Source organism: Mesoplodon mirus (assembly GCF_964341445.2).
Source record: "Mesoplodon mirus genome assembly, chromosome: 12".
Taxonomy (NCBI): domain Eukaryota; kingdom Metazoa; phylum Chordata; class Mammalia; order Artiodactyla; family Ziphiidae; genus Mesoplodon; species Mesoplodon mirus.
Genome location: NC_138988.1, coordinates 52,241,641 through 52,261,631, shown reverse-complemented (window position 1 = coordinate 52,261,631; position 19,991 = coordinate 52,241,641). Strand labels below are relative to the sequence as shown.

Sequence of the window (19,991 nt, the reverse complement as noted above, 5' to 3'; positions counted from 1 at the left end):
TTGGGTACGAGGTTTCTTTTTGGGGTAATGAAAATGTTCTGGAATTAGATGGTGATAATGGCTGCACAAGTTTGTGATAAACTAACCACCACTGAATTATATACTTTAAAATCATGAATTTATTTATTTATTATTTTGGCCACACCATGTGGCTTGTGGGGTCTTAGTTTCCCAACCAAGGATCAAACCCAGGTCTTCGGCAGTGAGAGCGCGGAGTTCTAACCACTGGACAGCCAGGAAATTCCCCAAATCATGAATTTTATGGTATGTGAATTATATCTCAACAAAACAAAGTGTTTTTTTTTAAAAAAAAAAGAGAAGAAAAAGACCAGAATATATGAACAAGTAAGTTATAGCCAGAGACTATGACATGCCTGACTAGCTTGATTTAAAACAATAGGTTCTAAATGTACAAGTTATGTCTCTTAAATCTTTTTTAAGGAAAAATGATTTTTTGACCTACTGTATAGTCAGAGAACTATACTCAATATTTTATAATAACCTATTAGGGAAAAGAATCTGAAAAACAATACATATCTATATATCTATATCTATCTATATCTGAATCACTTTGCTGTACATCTGAAACTACCACAACACTGTAAATCTACTATACTTCAATAAAATAAAAAAAGAAAAAAAAAGAAAACTTTGAAAGATTCGTATTTACATATGAAAAATATTCCATTTCTATGATCCTATAACACATTTATAAATTAAATTAAAATTCTGAATTTAATTTTAAAAGAACAAGTAATTTGTGAGCATCTAAAACAAGTATAGAAGGGTAATTTATAATCATCATAATGCAGTTCCTCATTTATATAACACTGATTATTTCATAACACCTGGATACTCAATTTTTTAAAATCAGTTCTCAATAGAAAAGTAAATTCAACATTTCTCTCCTCTTCTTAATAAATAAAAGAAAAATGATTCTTTAAATTGTATAGGCAATTCTTATATATTAGAAAATTTGGGAGAAAGCAAACAAAAATAGAAAATAACAATTGTCCATAGGCACACCCCTCCAAAAATCAAGCACCAGAAACATTTTAGGATTAGATTCTACAAACAGATGTTAAATTGCTCTTACCATTCCAATAGGCAAAATTGGTGCCACCTATAAACATGTACCTACAAGGAAACAAGAGAACAGACAGTACTTCACCATGAGCCCACAGCTACGGAGAACAGCCTCCCCTCCGAAAAATAACACTCACATGTTCACACTGGCCCCTCGGGAAAGAATATCGTGAAGGGAGGAAGCCACCACTTTAGTCTTGACTGTTGAGTGAGGTTGGCCCCAATGGTCTAACCAGCCAGTGTAGAATTCAGAATTGACCTGAAAAGAGAAAGGGATACGGAGCTTAGGATAGACTTAAGACTTTCACATGCTGGGCTTCTCAGTAACTACTGCCCTAGGTTCTCTACCGAGAAACAGGTGGGGAGAGGAGCTGACATTCATTACCTTACCTGGAGCTGGGGGACCAATGAGGACATCCCATATAGCATTGCCTAAACTCAGGTCTCAGGTGCGGACAATACAGGTGTCCCTGAAAAGTTGTACCTGCATCAAAATCTTGTTAACCAATCCCCAGTTTGAATATGGTAGGAAAGTTTGTTGGGCAAAAGAATCAGATGACAAAGTGTTTATAAAATAATTAGCTCCAAATTCACCCTTTGTGTGAATCCAGATTTTCAGATCTCAGGTTGACTTAAAGTGAGGTAGACTTGTCCAAATATTCTGCCAAGCAGGCCCCAAGCACTTCATGTTTCTGTTGGGCATGACCCTGCCAAGCCCTTGATCTATAGAAGGAAAGAGAAATCTGGACGTGTTCTAGGGACTTCTTGTCTCAGGCTCCAGGAAATAGCTCCACCCAGAGTCTGGGAACTTGGGTTCTGCATGGTTCACCAAGCAGAGACCAGGTTCAGAAAAGGCTGCTTTGTACAAAGGTGGGTACACAGGCGGGGCAGCCTGACTTGCTGAGGGGAAGGCACAGGATATTCCCCCTTACACGGGGCCAAGTGACAAGGATAACTGCCACAAATGCAAGGAGAAGGGAAGCATAGAGAGGGCTGCATCTTTGATGGGCTGAGCATACCTGCCAGGACCTGGCCGCCATCTCCACCTCCCAGGCGCCTACACAGCATGTCACAGAGCCCCGCGGCTCCCAGAGTGGTCAGCAACCCTACATCCCCATGTCACCTGGTTGCTTGTCAGAAATGCAGAATCTCAATCCCCTCCCAGACCCAACAGATCAACGTTTGCATTTTGGCAAGAGTCCCACGTGATTTGTAAGCACACTAAAGGTGGAGAAGCTCTGTCACAAAGAGCTTTCAAGAAACACAGACCTGAACACAGATCCTGGCCCTGCCACTCACCAGCTGTACGACCCTGGGCAAGTGACGTGGTCTCTGAGCTTCACTGAAAATGGAGACAATGATACTACCTATGAGAGCTGGCACGAGGACCAAATACGATGAGGTATGCAAGAGCGCAGAGCCTGGGCTTCCCTGGTGGCGCAGTGGTGGAGAGTCCGCCTGCCGATGCAGGGGACGTGGGATCGTGCCCCGGTTCGGGAAGATCCCACATGCCGCGGAGCGGCTGGGCCTGTGAGCCATGGCCGCTGAGCCTGCGCGTCCGGAGCCTGTGCTCCGCAACGGGAGAGGCCACAGCAGTGAGAGGCCCGCGTACCGCAAAAAAAAAAAAAAAAAAGAGCGCAGAGCCTGATGCAGGCGGGATGTTCACTTTGGTCCCCATTCTGCCCCCCTCCAGTGCAGGGCCTCAGTGTCAAGCAGCAGTACTGCTTCTGCTGTTTCCCATGTGTCCAGAAGGGGGTCTCTACACTCCCATCAGCTGCTGACCTCAGACCCAGAGAAACCAAGGATCCATTCCCACCCTCTGCAGCAGTTAATCGCTCTCTCCCAGCAGCGGTAATGAAGTTAGTACAAGCAAACGGTCTCCCCAGGCCTCACACCTGATTCTTACCAAGGGTCCTTTGGGTTCACTCTTCCTCTGGATTAGGAAAGCAGCTGTGATGTTGACATCTGAAAAATGAGAGGGAGAAGGACGGTCAGCCATGGGAATGACAAGAAGTTAAATAAAAAGATTCCTTGCGCCCGAGGCCCCCGCCCTTCCCCACACCCCCAGGGGCTTGCACACCTCCAAGCTAGCTTTAGGTGGGGACTCAGGCCATCCATTTGACGGACCGTGGGGACCACGGAATGATGCTTCCTCTGTGAACAGTGCCCGGGCCTCTCCTGACTGCTTTCCTTTGGGAGATCACGGCACAGGCTTTGTGCTTCCTCTGTGTCCCCAGCACCTGGACACATGGCTGGTGTCTCTCTCTCTCTCTCTCTGTCTCTCTCTGTCTCTCTCTGTCTCTCTGTCTCTCTGTCTCTCTCTCTCTCTCTCTCTCTTTCACTCGGACATCTGGTTGACCTAGCTGCTCCCTACAGGATAGCCCTGCTTTGAACATACTTCCTGGTAAGCTCCACAGTGCCATACACATCATAGTGGCACAAATATCTACCACTTAATTAACAAATCAAAGGGACAAATGTGCTCTAATTACATTTATCCCTGAATCACGGAGTATACTCTGAATTTTAATTTGTACATCAACAGTCATTCCAGACTACTCGCGAACTCAATTTTTTCTTCTGAAATATTCCATTAGGATGCCTGTATCTCATCTTGCTTTCCCATGTCTCTGTTCTCCCCTCCACCTCTAAAGAGAGAAAGTGTTTCTCCCCAGAGAGATAATGGGCTGCTTTACATCAGTGAACATGCACAGTGCTTCCCAGCCAGAGCAGAGGACACCCTGACCCCACACTGCACAGTCCAGTTCCCGCAGTGAGTGTCCCAGTGTGAAAGGAACACCAGCCAAGTCTCCAAAAATCCCCTACTCTTGGACAAGCCTTGGGCTTCTCTGTAAGGCCAGCTTTCAGGAGAGAATGTGCTGATCAAGAAAGAATGGAATCTCATTTATTTTATGGCTGTAAATTTCTCACTATTAAGCGTTCGGTAGCTTCCAGATCTTTAAATGCTGCTCTCAGGCGCCTCTCCTGGGATCTGACCCCAGGCACTGCCCCTCTTGCACACAAATGAATAAAGCTACCACAGCCCCACCTGCCCCAGGTACACCGGTCTTGAGTGTCTGTCCTTGAACCCGCAGCAGAAGCATTATTTGTATGTGCTGTCACGCTATATACAAATAATGCTTACAACTAACTCATAATAATCTGCAATTTGTTCCTCCCAACAGAAAAATACTGTGCTTTTTCATCACTGTGTTGGGAAGTGTGCCAAAGCAGGACGAAACCAGCATGCCACTTCCTGTGCAGCGCTTTGTGGATGAGTTATTTCATCGTCAAATGCTCTGAGCAACGTACCATGTTTCTAGAAACACTCAATTCACTCAGAGCCAGTTATTTCCTTGTTGGTAGTGTAGAAGAATCTTTTTAAAAATGCAGCTTCAGTTTTCTGTAGCAACGCTGGATGTGTGTCTCATCCCTCAGATGGGAGAACAGCGGGATCCTTAATGCTACTTGAAGAGCTGGTCTTTTTGGGTGGGGCAGTAACTTTTCATTTTGAAATAATTTCAGACTTACAGAAAAGCTGTGAGAATAGTACAAAGAACTCATCTTCCCTTCACCCAGGTTCCCCAACTGTTAACATTTTACCACATTTATCAGGTTTTCCCTCTCTATATGAATATGCATATTTTTTTCTGAGCCATTTGAGAGTAATTTTCAGACAGAATGGCCCCTTACCCCTAGATAGTTCAGTGTGTATCCCCTAAGGGCAAGGGCATTCTTTAAATAAACAGAATACAATGATAAAAAACAGGAAATTAACATGGATAGAATACTATTATCTAATCTAAAGGCTTTATTCAAAGATTTCAATTGTCTCAATAATGTCCTTCATAACAACAAGAACCAAAGAAAGAAAAAAAAAAAAACGGAAAAAAAAAAGTCCAGGGGCTTCCCTGGTGGCGCAGTGGTTGAGAGTCTGCCTGCCAATGCAGGAGACACGGGTTCGAGCCCTGGTCTGGGAGGATTCCACATGCCGCGGAGCAACTGGCCCCGTGAGCCACAATTACTGAGCCTGTGCGTCTGGAGCCTGTGCTCCGCAACAAGAGAGGCCGCGATAGTGAGAGGCCCGCGCACCGCGATGAGGAGTGGCCCCCGCTTGCCGCAACTAGAGAAAGCCCTCGCACAGAAACGAAGACCCAACATAGCCATGAATAAAAAAAAAAAAAAAAAAAAAAAAAGTCCAGGATCACACAATGCATTTAGCTGCCATGCCTTTTATGAAAGCTGCTCTCAACCTACATGGAGATTTCTTAATGTCATTACAGCCCGAAGCATCCCAGCCCTCCTTTCATGTGTGGAACCTCAGCAGCTTACAGAGCACTAATGCATCAGGCAAGACGATTTTTTGTAGCATCTGCCAAACCACCTCCGGCCCATCACAGTTCCCAGCCTTATGAGTTTATGTAGAAAGAAAACGGAAGTGCCAGGTAAGTTCCCCGAACCCCAGGGCTGGCCTCAGAGTTCACGATGGCCACGACCCAGCTCGAGCATCCAGCCACGACTCGGGGGACAGGGGGAGCAGGGAAGAGCAGCACATCCCAGACAGAGCCTGAAAGGTGGAGCTCCTCCACCTGGAACTGCTCCTGGCAGGCAGCCCCTAAGAGAACGGGACTCCAGGCTTCAGCCAGCTCCGCCAGGGCTGGAAATGGAGCTCTTGACCTAAGGGCCAGCTCAGCTGACATAAAATGATCTCTGCAATGGAGGGGTGCATTATCAGGTTTTCTATTTTACCAGTTACCAGACACAGGAAAATTTGGGAAATCTCACTCGATATGCCCTTGCCACTTGAACAACAGCTGCCTAGAACGACCGATGGAGTAAAAAGCCCAAACCTGCCTGCTCAGCTGGGTTTCTGTGACTGTAGACACCAACCTGCTCCGAAGTCCACGGTGGCATAGAGCCCCTGCAGTGCCCCGCACTGCAGGAGACTCTCACGCACCCCGTCCGTGGTGAACAGGAGCACGTCCTCACCCAGGTGGTAGTGGAAACGCTTCTGCAGGAAACGCAGGTAGTTGTAATCACAGGTATAGTAGCTGCCATATTCATTTTCAACCTGCAAATTTAAAAAGAGGAGGGGAAAGAAATCAGGAGACTCCAACGTCCGAAGGCAAGCTTTTGTTTAGAGAAACTACCTGCACATCTCTGAGATGACAAGGCTTAGTAATACCCCCAAATATCTCCTACACTCAAGCCTCAAAACTCATTTTCCAAAAAGCAACTCAGCATAAAAACCTACCTTCTAATACCTCCCAGAAATAAGGAAAACAACCAATATGTTAGTTTTCAGATTGTAGTGATATTGTCCCCTATAATAGGTAACCGATACTTTAAACATTACATAAATAATACCTTTCCATGGCAAAAATATTAAAAAATGAAGAAAAATCATCTGTTAATTCAGTGGGTAGAGGCCAAAGGATGTTGCTAGAGATCCTGCATTGTCAGCCACCACAACAAAGAATTACTGGGTACAATGACAATAGTGCTGAGGGTAGTAACCCCTGCTCTGAAGTGTCCATTCTCAATGAGGTGGAGAGCATCCCCAAGGAGGTGGGAGCTGATTTTTATAGGATTTAAAAAAAAATCTTATTTTTCATATAAAGTACAGATATATGTACAATTATACAGTATATCTCAGGTATTAAAATTTCATGGGGGGCAATTAGAAAAATATGTCTAGAGAGGATCTTTAATGGGCAACAATGAAAAAAAGATTAAGTAACATTGCTCTAAAGCAATAAAATGAATGACCTTCATTTATTTCCAATACACCAGATACACCAAAAAATCCAATACACCAAAGAATCTTAGAGGTATAGAGGTTGGTGAAAGAAGCATGACACTGAAAAATACACACGATACAATTTCCCGAATAGAAAATCCAAATCATTCAAAACCAAACTATCAAGTCTTGGTGTGCACATAATTGGTAAACGTGAAAGAAAAGCAAGAAGCTGATGGCTACGAAAGTCAGAAGAGTGAGAAGAAGTGGGGTGTGATTAAGAAGGACACCCGGCAAGCTTCCAGGGTCCTGGCCACGTACCATTTTCCATCTTGAGTGGTCACTCTGTGGCTGTTCTCATCATAATGCTTCATTATTGCACATTAATGTGTGTGTGGTATACTTCACAATTTTACAAAAATTTTAAAATTTCCCATACATAACAATTTCTACCTGCACACAACGCAAAACAAATTTTTGTGATCCTAGGGATACATGGCCTTTGAATATGAGCGTAAGAAACTGTGAGCCCCCAGAAAAGAGGTGCCCAGTCTGAGAGTGGTTGGAAGAGATGGTTAAGGAAGCTTCTCCGGAGGGATTGCCCGAGGCAGCTCTAGACAGAAAGGCACTCTCTGGTCAGGGAAGCAGGAGGTAGAGAGTATTCCTGCAAGGAGTATGCTGTTGGCAAAATTGCTAGTAACTCCATGAAGCCTATGGACAGAGTTGGGGAGTGGGAAGGGAGTAGGGAGTGATGGAGAAGAACTAGACACCACCATCATCATCTGCAAAGCACCTCCTCCCAAATGGTTTAATGCACGATGGTTTTCTCAGCGAGAATCCCTCTGACTATACTCTCATGTTATGGGTTCAAGAAGCAAAACAGGGCTTCCCTGGTGGTGCAGTGGTTAAGAATCCGCCCGCCAATGCAGGGGACACGGGTTCAAGCCCTGGTCCCGGAAGATCCCACATGTCGCGGAGCAACGAAGCCCGTGTGCCACAACTACTGAGCCTGTGCTCTAGAACCCACAAGCTACAACTACTGAAACCTGTGCACCTAGAGCCTATGCTCTGCAACGAAGGGTAGCCCCTGCTCGCCGCAACTAGAGAAAGCCCACGTGCAGCAACAAAGACCCAACGCAGCCAAAAATAAAATAAATTAAAGAAAGAAAGAAAGAAAGAAACAAACAAACAAAACAAGGACTTCCCTGGAGGTCCAGGGATTAAGACTCTGCGCTTCCAGTGCAGGCGACGTGGGTTCCATCCCTGGTCGGGGAACTAGGATCCCATATGCCATGAGGTGCAGCCAAAAAAAAATAATAATAATAAATTAAATTAAAAAAAAAAAGAAGCAAAACAAGTAGTGGTAGGCCAGTATCAAGGGCTTCACAGGTCATGAAGCCATCCTGCAATAGAAGGTGTTTGCCACTCACACAGAGTAGGAAACTCCCCTTGGATGACTGATCCTGATACTCTGATTAGTGCCTCAGAAGTCCCTTTGGAAATAATTGAAATAAATCTTAAGAAAAGCTTTGCAAATACTGGCAAGGTACTGTCCCCCTCATTTTCTTTTTTCTCCTCTTTAATTAAGAGCTACTTAAATGGCTGTGTCTTCCTTCATCATCTGGCTGACAAGAAGTTCAGAGCTAAATTTAAGGGTCGGCTTTAGCAACTAAGAGGGCCCAGCACCTCTGCACCTCTCGTTCTTTTCTGGCCAAGCCCCAAGCCAATGTCATTGATTTTCACTTACCCTTTCAAATCTTATTTATCTATTATCATCATTGTATTAAGATAAAATACAGGACTGTATTTTAAACAGGATTGTAATAAAGGCATATACCTAATTTGGTTAGGTTTTTAGAGAAAGAGAAAAGCTTGACATTCGCAAGACAGCTTAGTGCTGCGGTCACAGGCACAGACGTGAGAGGCCCGAGTCCCTGTACAAACCTCAGCTCTGCCTCTTCTTATCCAGGTGGCTCCACCTGTAAAATGTCACTTTGTCTGTAAGAGGTGAGCGTATCTACCTCACTGGGTTGTATGAGGATTCACTGAGCCAATACACGAATAGGGCTTTTGCACAACACCTGGCACCTGCTAAGTGCTCAGAAAGCTGGCAATAAGGCATACAGTCAAGTTCTCTATCATTGCCAACGAGAGGAAAGAAGAGGTGTGTGTGGAGGCGGGGGAGGTGAGAGGAGAAACACACAGATAAGGGCTTGAGACTCATAGACGAAGTTGCAGTTAGCCTCAGAGGAACGCTCATTTTTCTAAAGTTTGCCAACTTTTTCTATAAAGGGCCAGAGAGTAAATATCTGGAGCTTTTTGGCCATATGTCTCTGTCTCCACTACTGAACTGTGCTATTGTGGTTCACAAGCAGCCCCAGACAATATATAAATGGTCGGGCGTGGTCATGTGCCAGTGGCCTTTATTTACAAAAACAGGCAGAGGGCCAGGTTTGCAGGTTGCAGGTCTTTGTTCTAGAGTAATTATCTCACCCTGTAGCTCCTTAATAAAGCAACAAAACACTGCAGACGTTTTCAGTTGTTCCTTTTCCAAAACAGCAGGTATAAACAGGGCTAATCCCTCATGAGTACCTCACAAATTGGATGAAGCAAATTTGTGGGTGGAAGGCCCCCACTCCTAATTATCAAGGGGCAAAAGGATTAGGTGGGATTTTAGCAGGTGGAGATGTGACGGGGGGAAGGGAGAGGAGGAAGCTGAGTCCTCCAGCAGGATCCACAGTCAAGTTCAAGTCATCTGAGGTTGCCAGGGATGGACATAGGAGGAAATGCCCCCCAAGACAGTCAGCTTTGCTCTCCCCTGCACAGTTCATATTTGTTGACATTGTGGTGCATTTCAATAACCAAAAAGTACAGAAAAGCCGTCAGCAAAAATGGAAAGTGATTTCGGCAGAAGCAGAGACTAAAAAGCAAGGGAAACTGAGGAAAACCTGAGATCAAGAGAAAGGAAGAAGACCCAGCTATGCAGATACATCCAGTTTCAGCCTTGAAATCTTCGTACAGGAAAGTGGGCTCCTGTAAGCTTAACTGGTACAGACTCAGGACAGGTGAGGGGCAGTGAGTGCTATCAGTACGCCTCTCTGGGAGTAGCAGCCTGGCCTCTCTCCACCACGCAGGATACCCTGGCCAGCCCAGCCCTCTCATATCTGAAGGGCATGGAAATGGCCAGGCTCCCTCCCCACAATGACCGTCCCTGCAAACACTCCACAGTGCTATTCACAAGAAGGAAATCTGGCCCACGCTCCCCTAGGGAGCACCGCACGCACCCCCTTGCTGGTCCAGGATGCAGCCAGTTTTACATAACCTATTCTTTGCAATCAGAGCGTCCTTGGTAAATGACCAACAGACATGGTTTTGTTTTACCTAAGTATTTTTACAAACATTAAAAATCATCGCAGGTCAAGTATACCTATTTTTCACTTGGAAAATTCTTACCACGTGATATACCTCACAATCTACCAGTCATTGCAAAGTGAAAAACACATGGAAGAAGGAAAGTGAGGGCAGGAAGTAGGAGAGAAAACACAGTGGCCCCAATTCACTGCATCCTCTTTCCACACCCATGGAAACTGACGGCCTAGGCAGTGCAGACACCAAAGTAGGTCAGTCCATGCTGCATCCCTGTGGCCAGAAGGCAACGTGGCACCGGAGAGAAGCCAGGCTGCAACATCTGCCAGCTGCGTGACCTTGGCCAAGTCAGTTAACCTCTTTGAAGATGGTGGTTGGAATAACTGAACAGCATTTGTAGGGCATCCAGCAGAGAGTCTCACACAGCAAGCATTCAAAAATGGTAATGCCTCCCCAAAATGCAATTTAAATCAAAGCACCATCTGTGGCATTGCCTCTTAAAGAAATAGACATATGAAGATAAACAGCAAGGACCTACTGTATAGCACAGGGAACTATATTCAATATCTTGTAATAATTTATAGTGGAAAAGAATCTGGAAAAAATATATATATACGTATATATGTATATGACTGAATCACTTTGCTGTACACTTGAAACTAACACAACATAGCAAATCAACTATACTTCAATCTTAAAAATTAAAAAGAAAAAAAAAAGAAAGAAATAGACATATGAGGTTCATGTCTGCTTTGTTCCCATATATAATGTGGATGGGTGGAAACCTCCCCTGACCCGGCCAGGCTCCTCTCTGCGGTTACCTGCACTGTTATAATCGGCCCTCCATTCTGATAGAGGAGGGGCCTCATCTTGGGCAGAAGGATTCCCAACCACTTGTCCACAGCTGCAAGGTAATCTGGAAGACAACCAGGTTTAACACCATCACACGCCTTTTTCTACAAAGAGACACAACGCAGCCTATTACCCTGGGGCTGGCAGCAGAGATTGAACAGACTGGATTCAACAACCACTTTCTGAAATGGGGGGTGCTACATGCACTAAAAGTCTGCTAAAAGTTGCCCTGCCGGGCTTCCCTGGTGGCGCAGTGGTTGAGAGTCCGCCTGCCGATGCAGGGGACACGGGTTCGTGCCCCCGTGTGGGAAGATCCCGCATGCCGCAGAGCGGCTGGGCCCGTGAGCCATGGCTGCTGAGCCTGCGCGTCCGGAGCCTGTGCTCCGTAATGGGAGAGGCCACAACAGTGAGAGGTCCGCGTACCGCAAAAAAAAAAAAAAAAAAGTTGTCCTGCCGAGAGTTGTCTCCTCAGCAGAGCTCTGAGAGGACAAGGACCAGTATGCCTGGTATCTGTCCCTGCCATTAGGACAAAAAGCCTGCAGCACAGGAGGCATCCACCAATGTTTGTTGAATGACTGAGTGATGTGTCCTCTCTGTCACAGTTGAGTTTTTTTAAAAATTAAGTTCTAATCAATTACACATTTACATTGTCAAATGGGGATAACAGAGTACATAGGTCATAAAGTTGCTGTAAGGATTAATTGAGATAAAATGTGGAAAAACACTAATATACTAAGAGCGTAAAATGTGAGGGTAGTACACCAAGAAGGAAATGCATATAGAGCATAATATACTAGCCTTTTACACAGCAAATTTAATCAGTGTTAGCTGCTCTTATGACCAGCTTCATCACCAAGAGAAACTGAAGCCTTCAGAAGACAGAAATGCAGCTAAGAACTCTGCTCAATTCTCTGTAATGACTTATATGGGAAAAGAATCTAAAAAAGAGTTGAGATATGTATATTTATAGCTGATTCACTTTGCTGTACAGCAGAAAGTAACACAACATTGTAAATCGACTATACTCCAATAAAAATTAAAAAAAAAAAAAGAATAGCAGCTAAATGGGACCTGCAGATTGATCAGGGTTTACAGCTAAACAAGAAAAAAACCTATCATTTTACAGATAACCTTGTAAAAGTAGACAAAGGAACTGAAGACACCGCAGCTACTGAGAAATCCAGTGACACCACTGCAGAAACTACACGTGCCATTCTGATTAGCTGGGAGTCATCACCAGCCATGTCGTATTCTAAGAACAGAGGCAGAGAAAGCATTAAAATCAGCCAGTCAACCACAAACAGGGCCCAGTGCCAATTCAAAGAGTTACCAGGGTATCAGCGAGATCTGGTCAAGTTGTTCGAATAGTCCTTCTTTCCTAAAACATTCAGTATCTGGAGGAGGAGGATGAACACTCACACTTTCGCTAAACTTTTGGAAGCATTCACCCAGGAGTACCCCAGCCTTTGAAATACCTGACTCTTTTGATATAAATTATCTAAGCTTTCTTAAATTCTCTTACGACATCTGTAACAGCTTACCTGGATCAGAAGAACGGAGAACAATAGATTCTTTCTCTAGTAGCCAAGCAGGTAATCCTCCCTAGGAGGGGGGAAAAAAAAAAAAGGAAGAAGAGGCCATAATAAGGTCTTAGGGGAGACAGAAATTACTATTAGCAGTGAGGGGAAAGAAGAAAAGTGTCAGGGAGAAGGGGTATTTGAGCTGGGCTTTCTGGGTTGTAACTTTCAGGGCAATTAGAAATTGTAAACATAATAAAAATAAGATCACTCTGCATGAATGCAATGTTTTGAGAATCAAAGCCTTTTCTACAGATTCCTCCACTTAACCTCACAACTACCCTGTGAGGCAGACAGAGGCCACACCATGAACTTCTTTTTACAGATGAGGAAACTGACTTCTGTATGTGACCACCAAGAGGAGGACCCATGCCTTCTGATCCCTCCCTGCTCCTCTCTGCCTGGGCACTGCCCAAGGTAAAAGACAACTGGGTTTGCTCAGTCACAGGCCCGTGTTACCTGGAATTAGAGACTTACCAACGCTGCTTTAATTCACTTGCCCCCAGATCCCTGCCTGTCCGCACACCAGGCAGGCAGGGCAGGTCTAGCCGCACTCACCATGTCCCACTCCGCACAGATGTAAGGTCCAGGCCTCAGGATGACCAGCAGTCCCAGCTCATGTGCCAGCTGAATAAAATGCTCCACGTCATGGTCCCCAGTGAACTCATACTGTCCTGGCTGGGGCTCGTGGAAGTTCCAGGCCACGTACCTGCCAAGACACACACAGCCCCTTCCTGGAAATAGCTCAAAAAATCCAGGTGTCCTACGTGAATTTCTGAACCGTCTGCAGAACTATAAACCCGCAGGACACACAGACATCTTCCTAAGGCAGACTCGCAGAAAAGAAGCCTTCTTTTGAGTTTTCACAGCAGCTACCAAGAGTATCAAACTTGTGGGGAACACTTTTAAGTGTATGACCTTCAAAGAACTCCCATTCCTATTTAATGCTTGACTTAAAAAACAATACAGAGTTCAGGGACACAAATTACTACTATGGAAAAATTACTTATGCCTATGTAAGGGCTTAGGAAAAATGACAATATTGGTGCTAAAGTAATAAGAGGCATACTTATTTTTTGAAAAATATTTTTCAATAAAAATGGGAAAACCTCCAAGCCCTGTGTCCTCCTAACAAAAGATTTTGTCAGGAATAGCCCGAAGGAGGTAAAATAACAAAAATTCTGGGACTTCCCTGGTGGCACAGTGGTTAAGAATCCTCCTGCCAATGCAGCGGACATGGGTTCAAGCCCTGGTCCGGGAAAATCCCACATGCTGCGGAGCAACTAAGCCCGTGCGCCACAACTGCTGAGCCTGCGCTCTAGAGCTTGTGTGCCACAATTACTGAGCCCGCGTGCCACAACCACTGAAGCCTGCGTGCCTAGAGCCCATGCTCCGCAACAAGAGAAGCCACCGCAATGAGAAGGAGCCTGCACACCACAATGAAGAGTAGCCTCCGCTCGCCACAACTAGAGAAAGCCTGCATGCACCAATGAAGACCCAATGCAGCCAAAAATAAATAAATAAATTTATAAAAAATAAAATAAAATTCCAACCAGCTCCTCGGGCTGCCTGCAGCATGGGACACAAACTTATTTATTTATTTATTTTTAAAAGTTTATTTTTTTAAATTAAATTTTTGGCTGCGTTGGGTCTTCATTGCTGCGTGCGGGCTTTCTCTAGTTGCAGCGAGCGGTGGCTACTCTTCGTTGTGGTGCGCGGGCTCCTGCTTGCGGTGGCTTCTCTTGTTGCGGAGCACGGGCTCTAAGCATGCAGGCTTCACTAGTTGTGGCTCGTGGGCTCTGGAGCGCAGGCTCAGTAGTTGTGGCGCACGGGCTTAGTTGCTCCGTGGCATGTGGGATCTTCCCGGACCAGGGCTCGAACCTATATCCCCTGCATTGGCAGGTGGATTCTTAACCACTGCGCCACCAGAGAAGCCCTGGGACACAACTTTAAATGTGAAGCCACCCACTGCCATCACAAAGGTGTCTTTGATGACCGCTGGCTTGTGTTTTTTTTCCGCAATCCCATGGTTTCAGGGTTCCTTGGAACAGTCTTGGTCCCCCAGAACTTAGTGTTGAAGCTACAGACATGTCCCAGTGGCCCTAGAACCAGAATAACAAGTGGGATTCTTCCTAACTATCTGTCCCAGGAATCTGCCGCTGGGTTTTCTCACCCTTTATCTTTGAAGAGTTATCAGCAATCCATATCAGCAATGCAAAAACCAAAGTGGCCAGCCACCCCAACTTCCTTCTCAATTAGTCACTTTACAACAGCAGAAGAGATAAGGAGAGCTAGTTTTGGGGATAAAATTCTGTAACCTTGGGCCATGGAATCACCCCAGCAGAACCACAAAGACAAACTAGGTTTCAGGAATCTACCCAACAAGGCATATCCCTCTAGGAGCTGAGAGGAGCTATGGTTGCCTACCAACACCCTTATCTTCAAATCTCAGCGGGACCTCTGTCCAAAAACATGTGCCTGGGCAAATTTCAGTTTCGCCAGCTGCAAACAAGAAGGGTGACCTTGGAGAAATGGCATCATCCATGTAATGTGCCCTGCACACAGTAAACGCTCAACCATTGTTACTTCCCTTTGCCCTTTCAAGCTGATATTCATTTTATGATTTCTGGTGACAAAGTTCACGGTGGGAAGAAGTAGTTAATTGTCTAAAGAAGGGACACTCAAGCCCATGACTAGACGCTCCCGGGACCCCAGACCATGCTATTCCCCGTTCTGAGCAATGAAACAGCTGCGCCGAGAGATGCAGCTGGACCCTCCCTCCAGGGGTGGGTGTCCAGGCCCAGGTGAGAGCCCAGTGCCCTCCTACTTACGTCTGGATGGCATTCAGCCCAGCCATCTTCATCTTCAGCAGCCGGTCCTTCCAGTAGAAACGGGGCACGCGGAAATAGTGAATGCTTCCCGAGATGTAGCGGAAGGGCTGGCCATCCTTGAGGAAGCAGTTGTGGCCGTAATCGATCTCGAAAGTCCTCTGGGAGGCGTTCTACAGAGCAAGGACGGAACCACATGAGAACTTCCACCCTCCGCATCTCAGAAGCAGACGCTTCAACAGTGGCAACTGACTCTCTTCCCTCTTAGTTTGTGTACGTTCTTGATTCTGGGCTATAAAGCAAACCACTAATAAGTCAGGGCACGGAGGAGCCACGTGCAGGATTCCAGAGGCCGGCACCAATGTGACAATCAGTGGGTGAGCTGCAGAAGTTACATGCCCAAAGAGAAAACCCTGCTGCAGGGGACTCTTCGCAAGGTGTGGCGAAGCTCAGTGTGCTGGAGCTGGAACACACACATACACACCCTGGCCCCCATGGCTGTGACCTGCCAGAGCTCTGGGTGTCCATCAGGAATGTCTTTGTGCTGAAAGCAACAGATCAGAAGTCCGAAGCCCTGAAGCCTTATCCTAGGTGCTGCGCTGAGTCCCACAATGACTGAGCATCGCTCTCTAACCCTGCATCTCTTCATCCATAAATATGCAGGATGCCAGGCTAAATGAACTCTAAGGCAGTATGTGCGACCCCATTTGTAGGTCATGAACTCAATTTGGTGATGATTGGCACTTTTTATAATGAAAGAGAATAGAAATATCAGTGTATTGCACATAGTAAAGACAAGTGTTTTTTTTTAATTTATTTGATTGAAGTATAGTTGATTTACAATGTTATCTTAATTTCTGCTGTACAGTAAAGTGATTCAGTTATACACATATATACATTCTTTTTCATATTCTTTTCCATTATGGTTTATCACAGGATATTGAATATAGTTCCCTGTGTTACACAGTAGGACCTTGTTGTTTTTCCATTCTATATATAACAGTTTGCATCTGCTAATCCCAAACTCCCACTCCATCCCTCTCCCAACCCCCCTCCCCCTTGGCAACCACAGGTCTGTTCTCTATGAAAACAAGTGTCATTTTATGAAATTTTGTTATATATACATATATAGAGTTGCATATGGTTGTATGTCTCTGTGGGGTTGAGATGTAAGATGTATTTCTAGAAGTCAAATCAAAGTTTGAGAAACACAGTTTGGGGATCACTTCAGGAGCTGAAATGCTAGGATTTGAAAGGGAAGACCTCTGGGACTTCCCTGGAGGTCCAGTGGTTAAGACTCTGTGCTTCCAGTGCAGGGGCTTGGGTTGGATCCCTGGTCAGGGAACTAAAATCCCACATGCCATGCAGCGTGGCCAAAAAAAATTTTTTAATTAAAAAAAAAAAAGAAAAGAAAGGGGAGACCTCAAAGGGGAGGCCGACTGTGAGGCAGAATAGAACACTGCCCTCTGGTGGATATAAAAAGGTAGAAATAGACCTCAGGTTCCAACAGGACAAGGGCTACAAGAGACCATTTAATTAGTATCCTCCATTGTTGGTAAGATTCCTTGTGCATCTTTAGGCTTTTTTTTTTTAATCTCTTTTTCATAGCAGCATCACAGTCCATGAGAGCTTTGGGGGTTGCCCTTGAAGCCATATCTAGAAACATCAATGAGAGCAAGGGTCCTAGATCACCTTTGGCCTGAAATCCAAATGTAAAGTATTGTGACTGTGGGCATTCCCTGGCAGTCCAGTGGTTAGGACTCCAAGCTTCCACTGCAGGGGGCCCGGGTTCAGTCCCTGGTCGGGGAACTAAAGATCTTGCATGCCGCCAGGAGACTGCTTAGGGGCAACTTAGGGGAAAGCTTTACTGTACGCGAGTTACTAAAGCTAACCAAAAATAAACAAATAATTTAAGAATCATTTTTTAGAAGGCCAGAGTGTCAATTTAATATCTCCAAACAACGCTTTAATTGCTACTCAAAAGCAAGAAACTCACATGATTTCTTATACCAGGTGCCCCAATGGATGACTTTGAAAACATCTCACAGCATGTATATGATTAAATGTCAAATAAGGGTTTCCCACAAGTTCTTTGAGTTCAAAGGTGGCCCATATGTTGGGGAAAGTGTTTGTACAGGTAGAAAGGGAGTGAGAACCTTTGGGCAGAACTGGGAAAAGGAAAGGGCTGTTTGGAGTTCACTTGTCTAAGGGAAGGGATTTGGAGAAGCAGATGAGGTTGGAGAGAAACGATCTGGGCAGATGGTGGAATATGGCCTTTGTCCCACAGAGCACAGCACCTCTGCATTCAAACAACCTCAAAATCCAGCCCAAACATCAACCTAACAAGCACTTGCAAGTATTACAAACACCTACTATGTGCTGGGTAATAACAGAGGGGGAACCAAACAGATGCAGCCACAGACCACATGAAGCTTCTGTCTAGCAAGGAAGAAACCCAAGAGTGGACATAGTGAGGCCTACATAGTAAAATGAGGATAAAACCACCAGGTTGTACACCTTCAACGTACACAGAATTATCCATCAATTATATCTGAGTAAAGCTGGGGGGACAGGATTAGAGCAGAAGGCTGCAGCAGTAATAAATGGCATGTAATCCAGGCCTGGGGGACAAGTTTCCCAGAGGAAGGAACACCCCAAACTGTGGTTCTCAACCTTGGCCACACATCAGAATCACCTGCACAGGCTTTTAAAAATAGCAAAGTCAAGCCTCATTGCCCAGACATTCAGATGTTAATTGATCTTGGGTGGAGCCCAGGCATTGGTATTTCTTAAAACTGCCCAGAGGATGTAATGTACAGGCAGGGTTAAGAATAATGGGTCTAATCTGAGCCCCAGCATGAGGAAGAGTTAGCCAAGGGGATGGGCGACACAGGCAGAGGAAACTGTGAGCACTGGTGGAGGGGGCTCCACCCTCCTGAAATTTTTCCTAGTAAAATGTTGACACAAATTAAAAAGTCAGGGGCAGGGAGAATTGGAGAAAGGTGGTCAAAAGGCACAAACTTCCAGGCACTTCCCTGACAGTCTAGTGGTTAAGACTCTGCGCTCCCACTTCAGGGGGTGCAGGTTCAATCCCTGGTGGGGGCACTAAGATCCCACATGCCGCGTGGCACAGCCAGAAAAAAAAAAAAAGAGGCACAAACTTCCGGTTATCAGATAAATAAATACCAGGGATGTAATGTACAACACAGGATTCAGGGAAGGAGCAATGGAACCTCAACACAGATAAAGCATGGTGGCAGCCGAAACAGGGGAGACAGGCAGGGGCCAGACTGAATGAGCCCTGAAGTCCATGTTCAAGGGCCTGGGCTTTATGCCAAGAGCTATAGAGAGCAACTTAAACAGAAGAATGATAGGATCAGACATGTTTTCAAATATTTGGCACTGTGGTCTTTTCCTGAAACGGCAATAAAGGAAGCAGAATCATGGACGATGGTGGGTGGCAGCAAGGTGGGCAGCGGGCAGGAGATGGAACCCACAGGACCAGGGGGCGGGGGGTGGGGGGAGGGGTTGGTTAGATGCAGGATGAACACGGAGACTAACCTGAAGAGGCTCCTATTGGCCTCAGGTAGAAAAATTAGAGCTTTTTTTTTTTTTAAGAGAGAGAAACCTAAGAGACATATGACCTGGAGGCAGGGGTGGGGGAAGGCTGCAAGGATATTAACACCTGAGTTCATAATGATACACAGAGAGGAAAAAAGAACTAATCGGTCACCTTTGGAGGTTGCCCATACTCTAAAAGGGTCTTTCCCTTTCACATGAAAACTATATTTTGGGGTAACCGTAAAGCTGACAATGGAAAACTCTTCACAGAATTCCAGCTAATAAATGCAGATGGAATAACAGAATCTGAAAAACCCCCTTTTCTGAACACTTAGTGAAATAATGGATTTAAGGTATAATCATCAATGGATGCTAAAACCATCAGCAAGGTTGATGGAATTTTATAAAGAAGGGATCAGGCAGATTCTCCGTGATCCCAGCTGCTCAGCGTCAACCTCATAAAAATGGAGTGAGCAGACGTCACTCCCATGTTTTTTTTTTGTTTTTTTGTTTTATTTGCGGTACACGAGCCTCTCAGTTGTGGCCTCTCCCGTTGCGGAGCACAGGCTCCGGACGCGCAGGCTCAGCGGCCATGGCTCACGGGCCCAGCCACTCGACGGCATGTTGGATCTTCCCAGACCAGGGCACGAACCCATGTCCCCTGCATCGGCAAGCGGACTCTCAACCACTGCGCCACCAGGGAAGCCCACTCCCATGTTTTGATTCATGAGGAAGGATACAGCCTCTCCTCCAAGCAGTGCTCATTGTGGAACTTAAATCTCCACTGAACCCGAATCTAACTATAACACAAGGAAGTGATAAGCCAAGCCTGAAATGGGGGACATTCTAAAAGTCCAGCAATGGAGTTACTCTGAAAAGCTGATGGTATTAAAACAAAATAGAGTATTGTTAGAAAATAACAATGCTTGGGAAGGACTATGAGGGAACTTTCTGGGGGCAAGGGTAATGTTCTAGGGCTGA

General features: G+C 45.4%; 1 protein-coding gene across 2 annotated transcripts in view; it reads right to left on the bottom strand.

Annotated features, from left to right (window-relative positions):
* Nucleotides 1-19,991, bottom strand: part of GLB1 (galactosidase beta 1) — a 92,690-nt gene that overhangs the window by 53,419 nt on the left and 19,280 nt on the right. Inside the window, exons 2-9 of one of the 2 annotated variants that reach the window (XM_082637545.1) lie at nucleotides 15,453-15,622; nucleotides 13,180-13,330; nucleotides 12,586-12,646; nucleotides 11,014-11,108; nucleotides 5,977-6,157; nucleotides 2,993-3,051; nucleotides 1,224-1,345; nucleotides 1,097-1,137 (exon numbers count right to left, since the gene is read on the bottom strand). In XM_082637545.1, the coding sequence (XP_082493671.1) occupies nucleotides 1,097-1,137; nucleotides 1,224-1,345; nucleotides 2,993-3,051; nucleotides 5,977-6,157; nucleotides 11,014-11,108; nucleotides 12,586-12,646; nucleotides 13,180-13,330; nucleotides 15,453-15,622 (880 nt within the window). The remainder of the gene's footprint in view (nucleotides 1-1,096; nucleotides 1,138-1,223; nucleotides 1,346-2,992; nucleotides 3,052-5,976; nucleotides 6,158-11,013; nucleotides 11,109-12,585; nucleotides 12,647-13,179; nucleotides 13,331-15,452; nucleotides 15,623-19,991) is intronic. The other variant, XM_082637546.1, reaches the window with a different exon arrangement.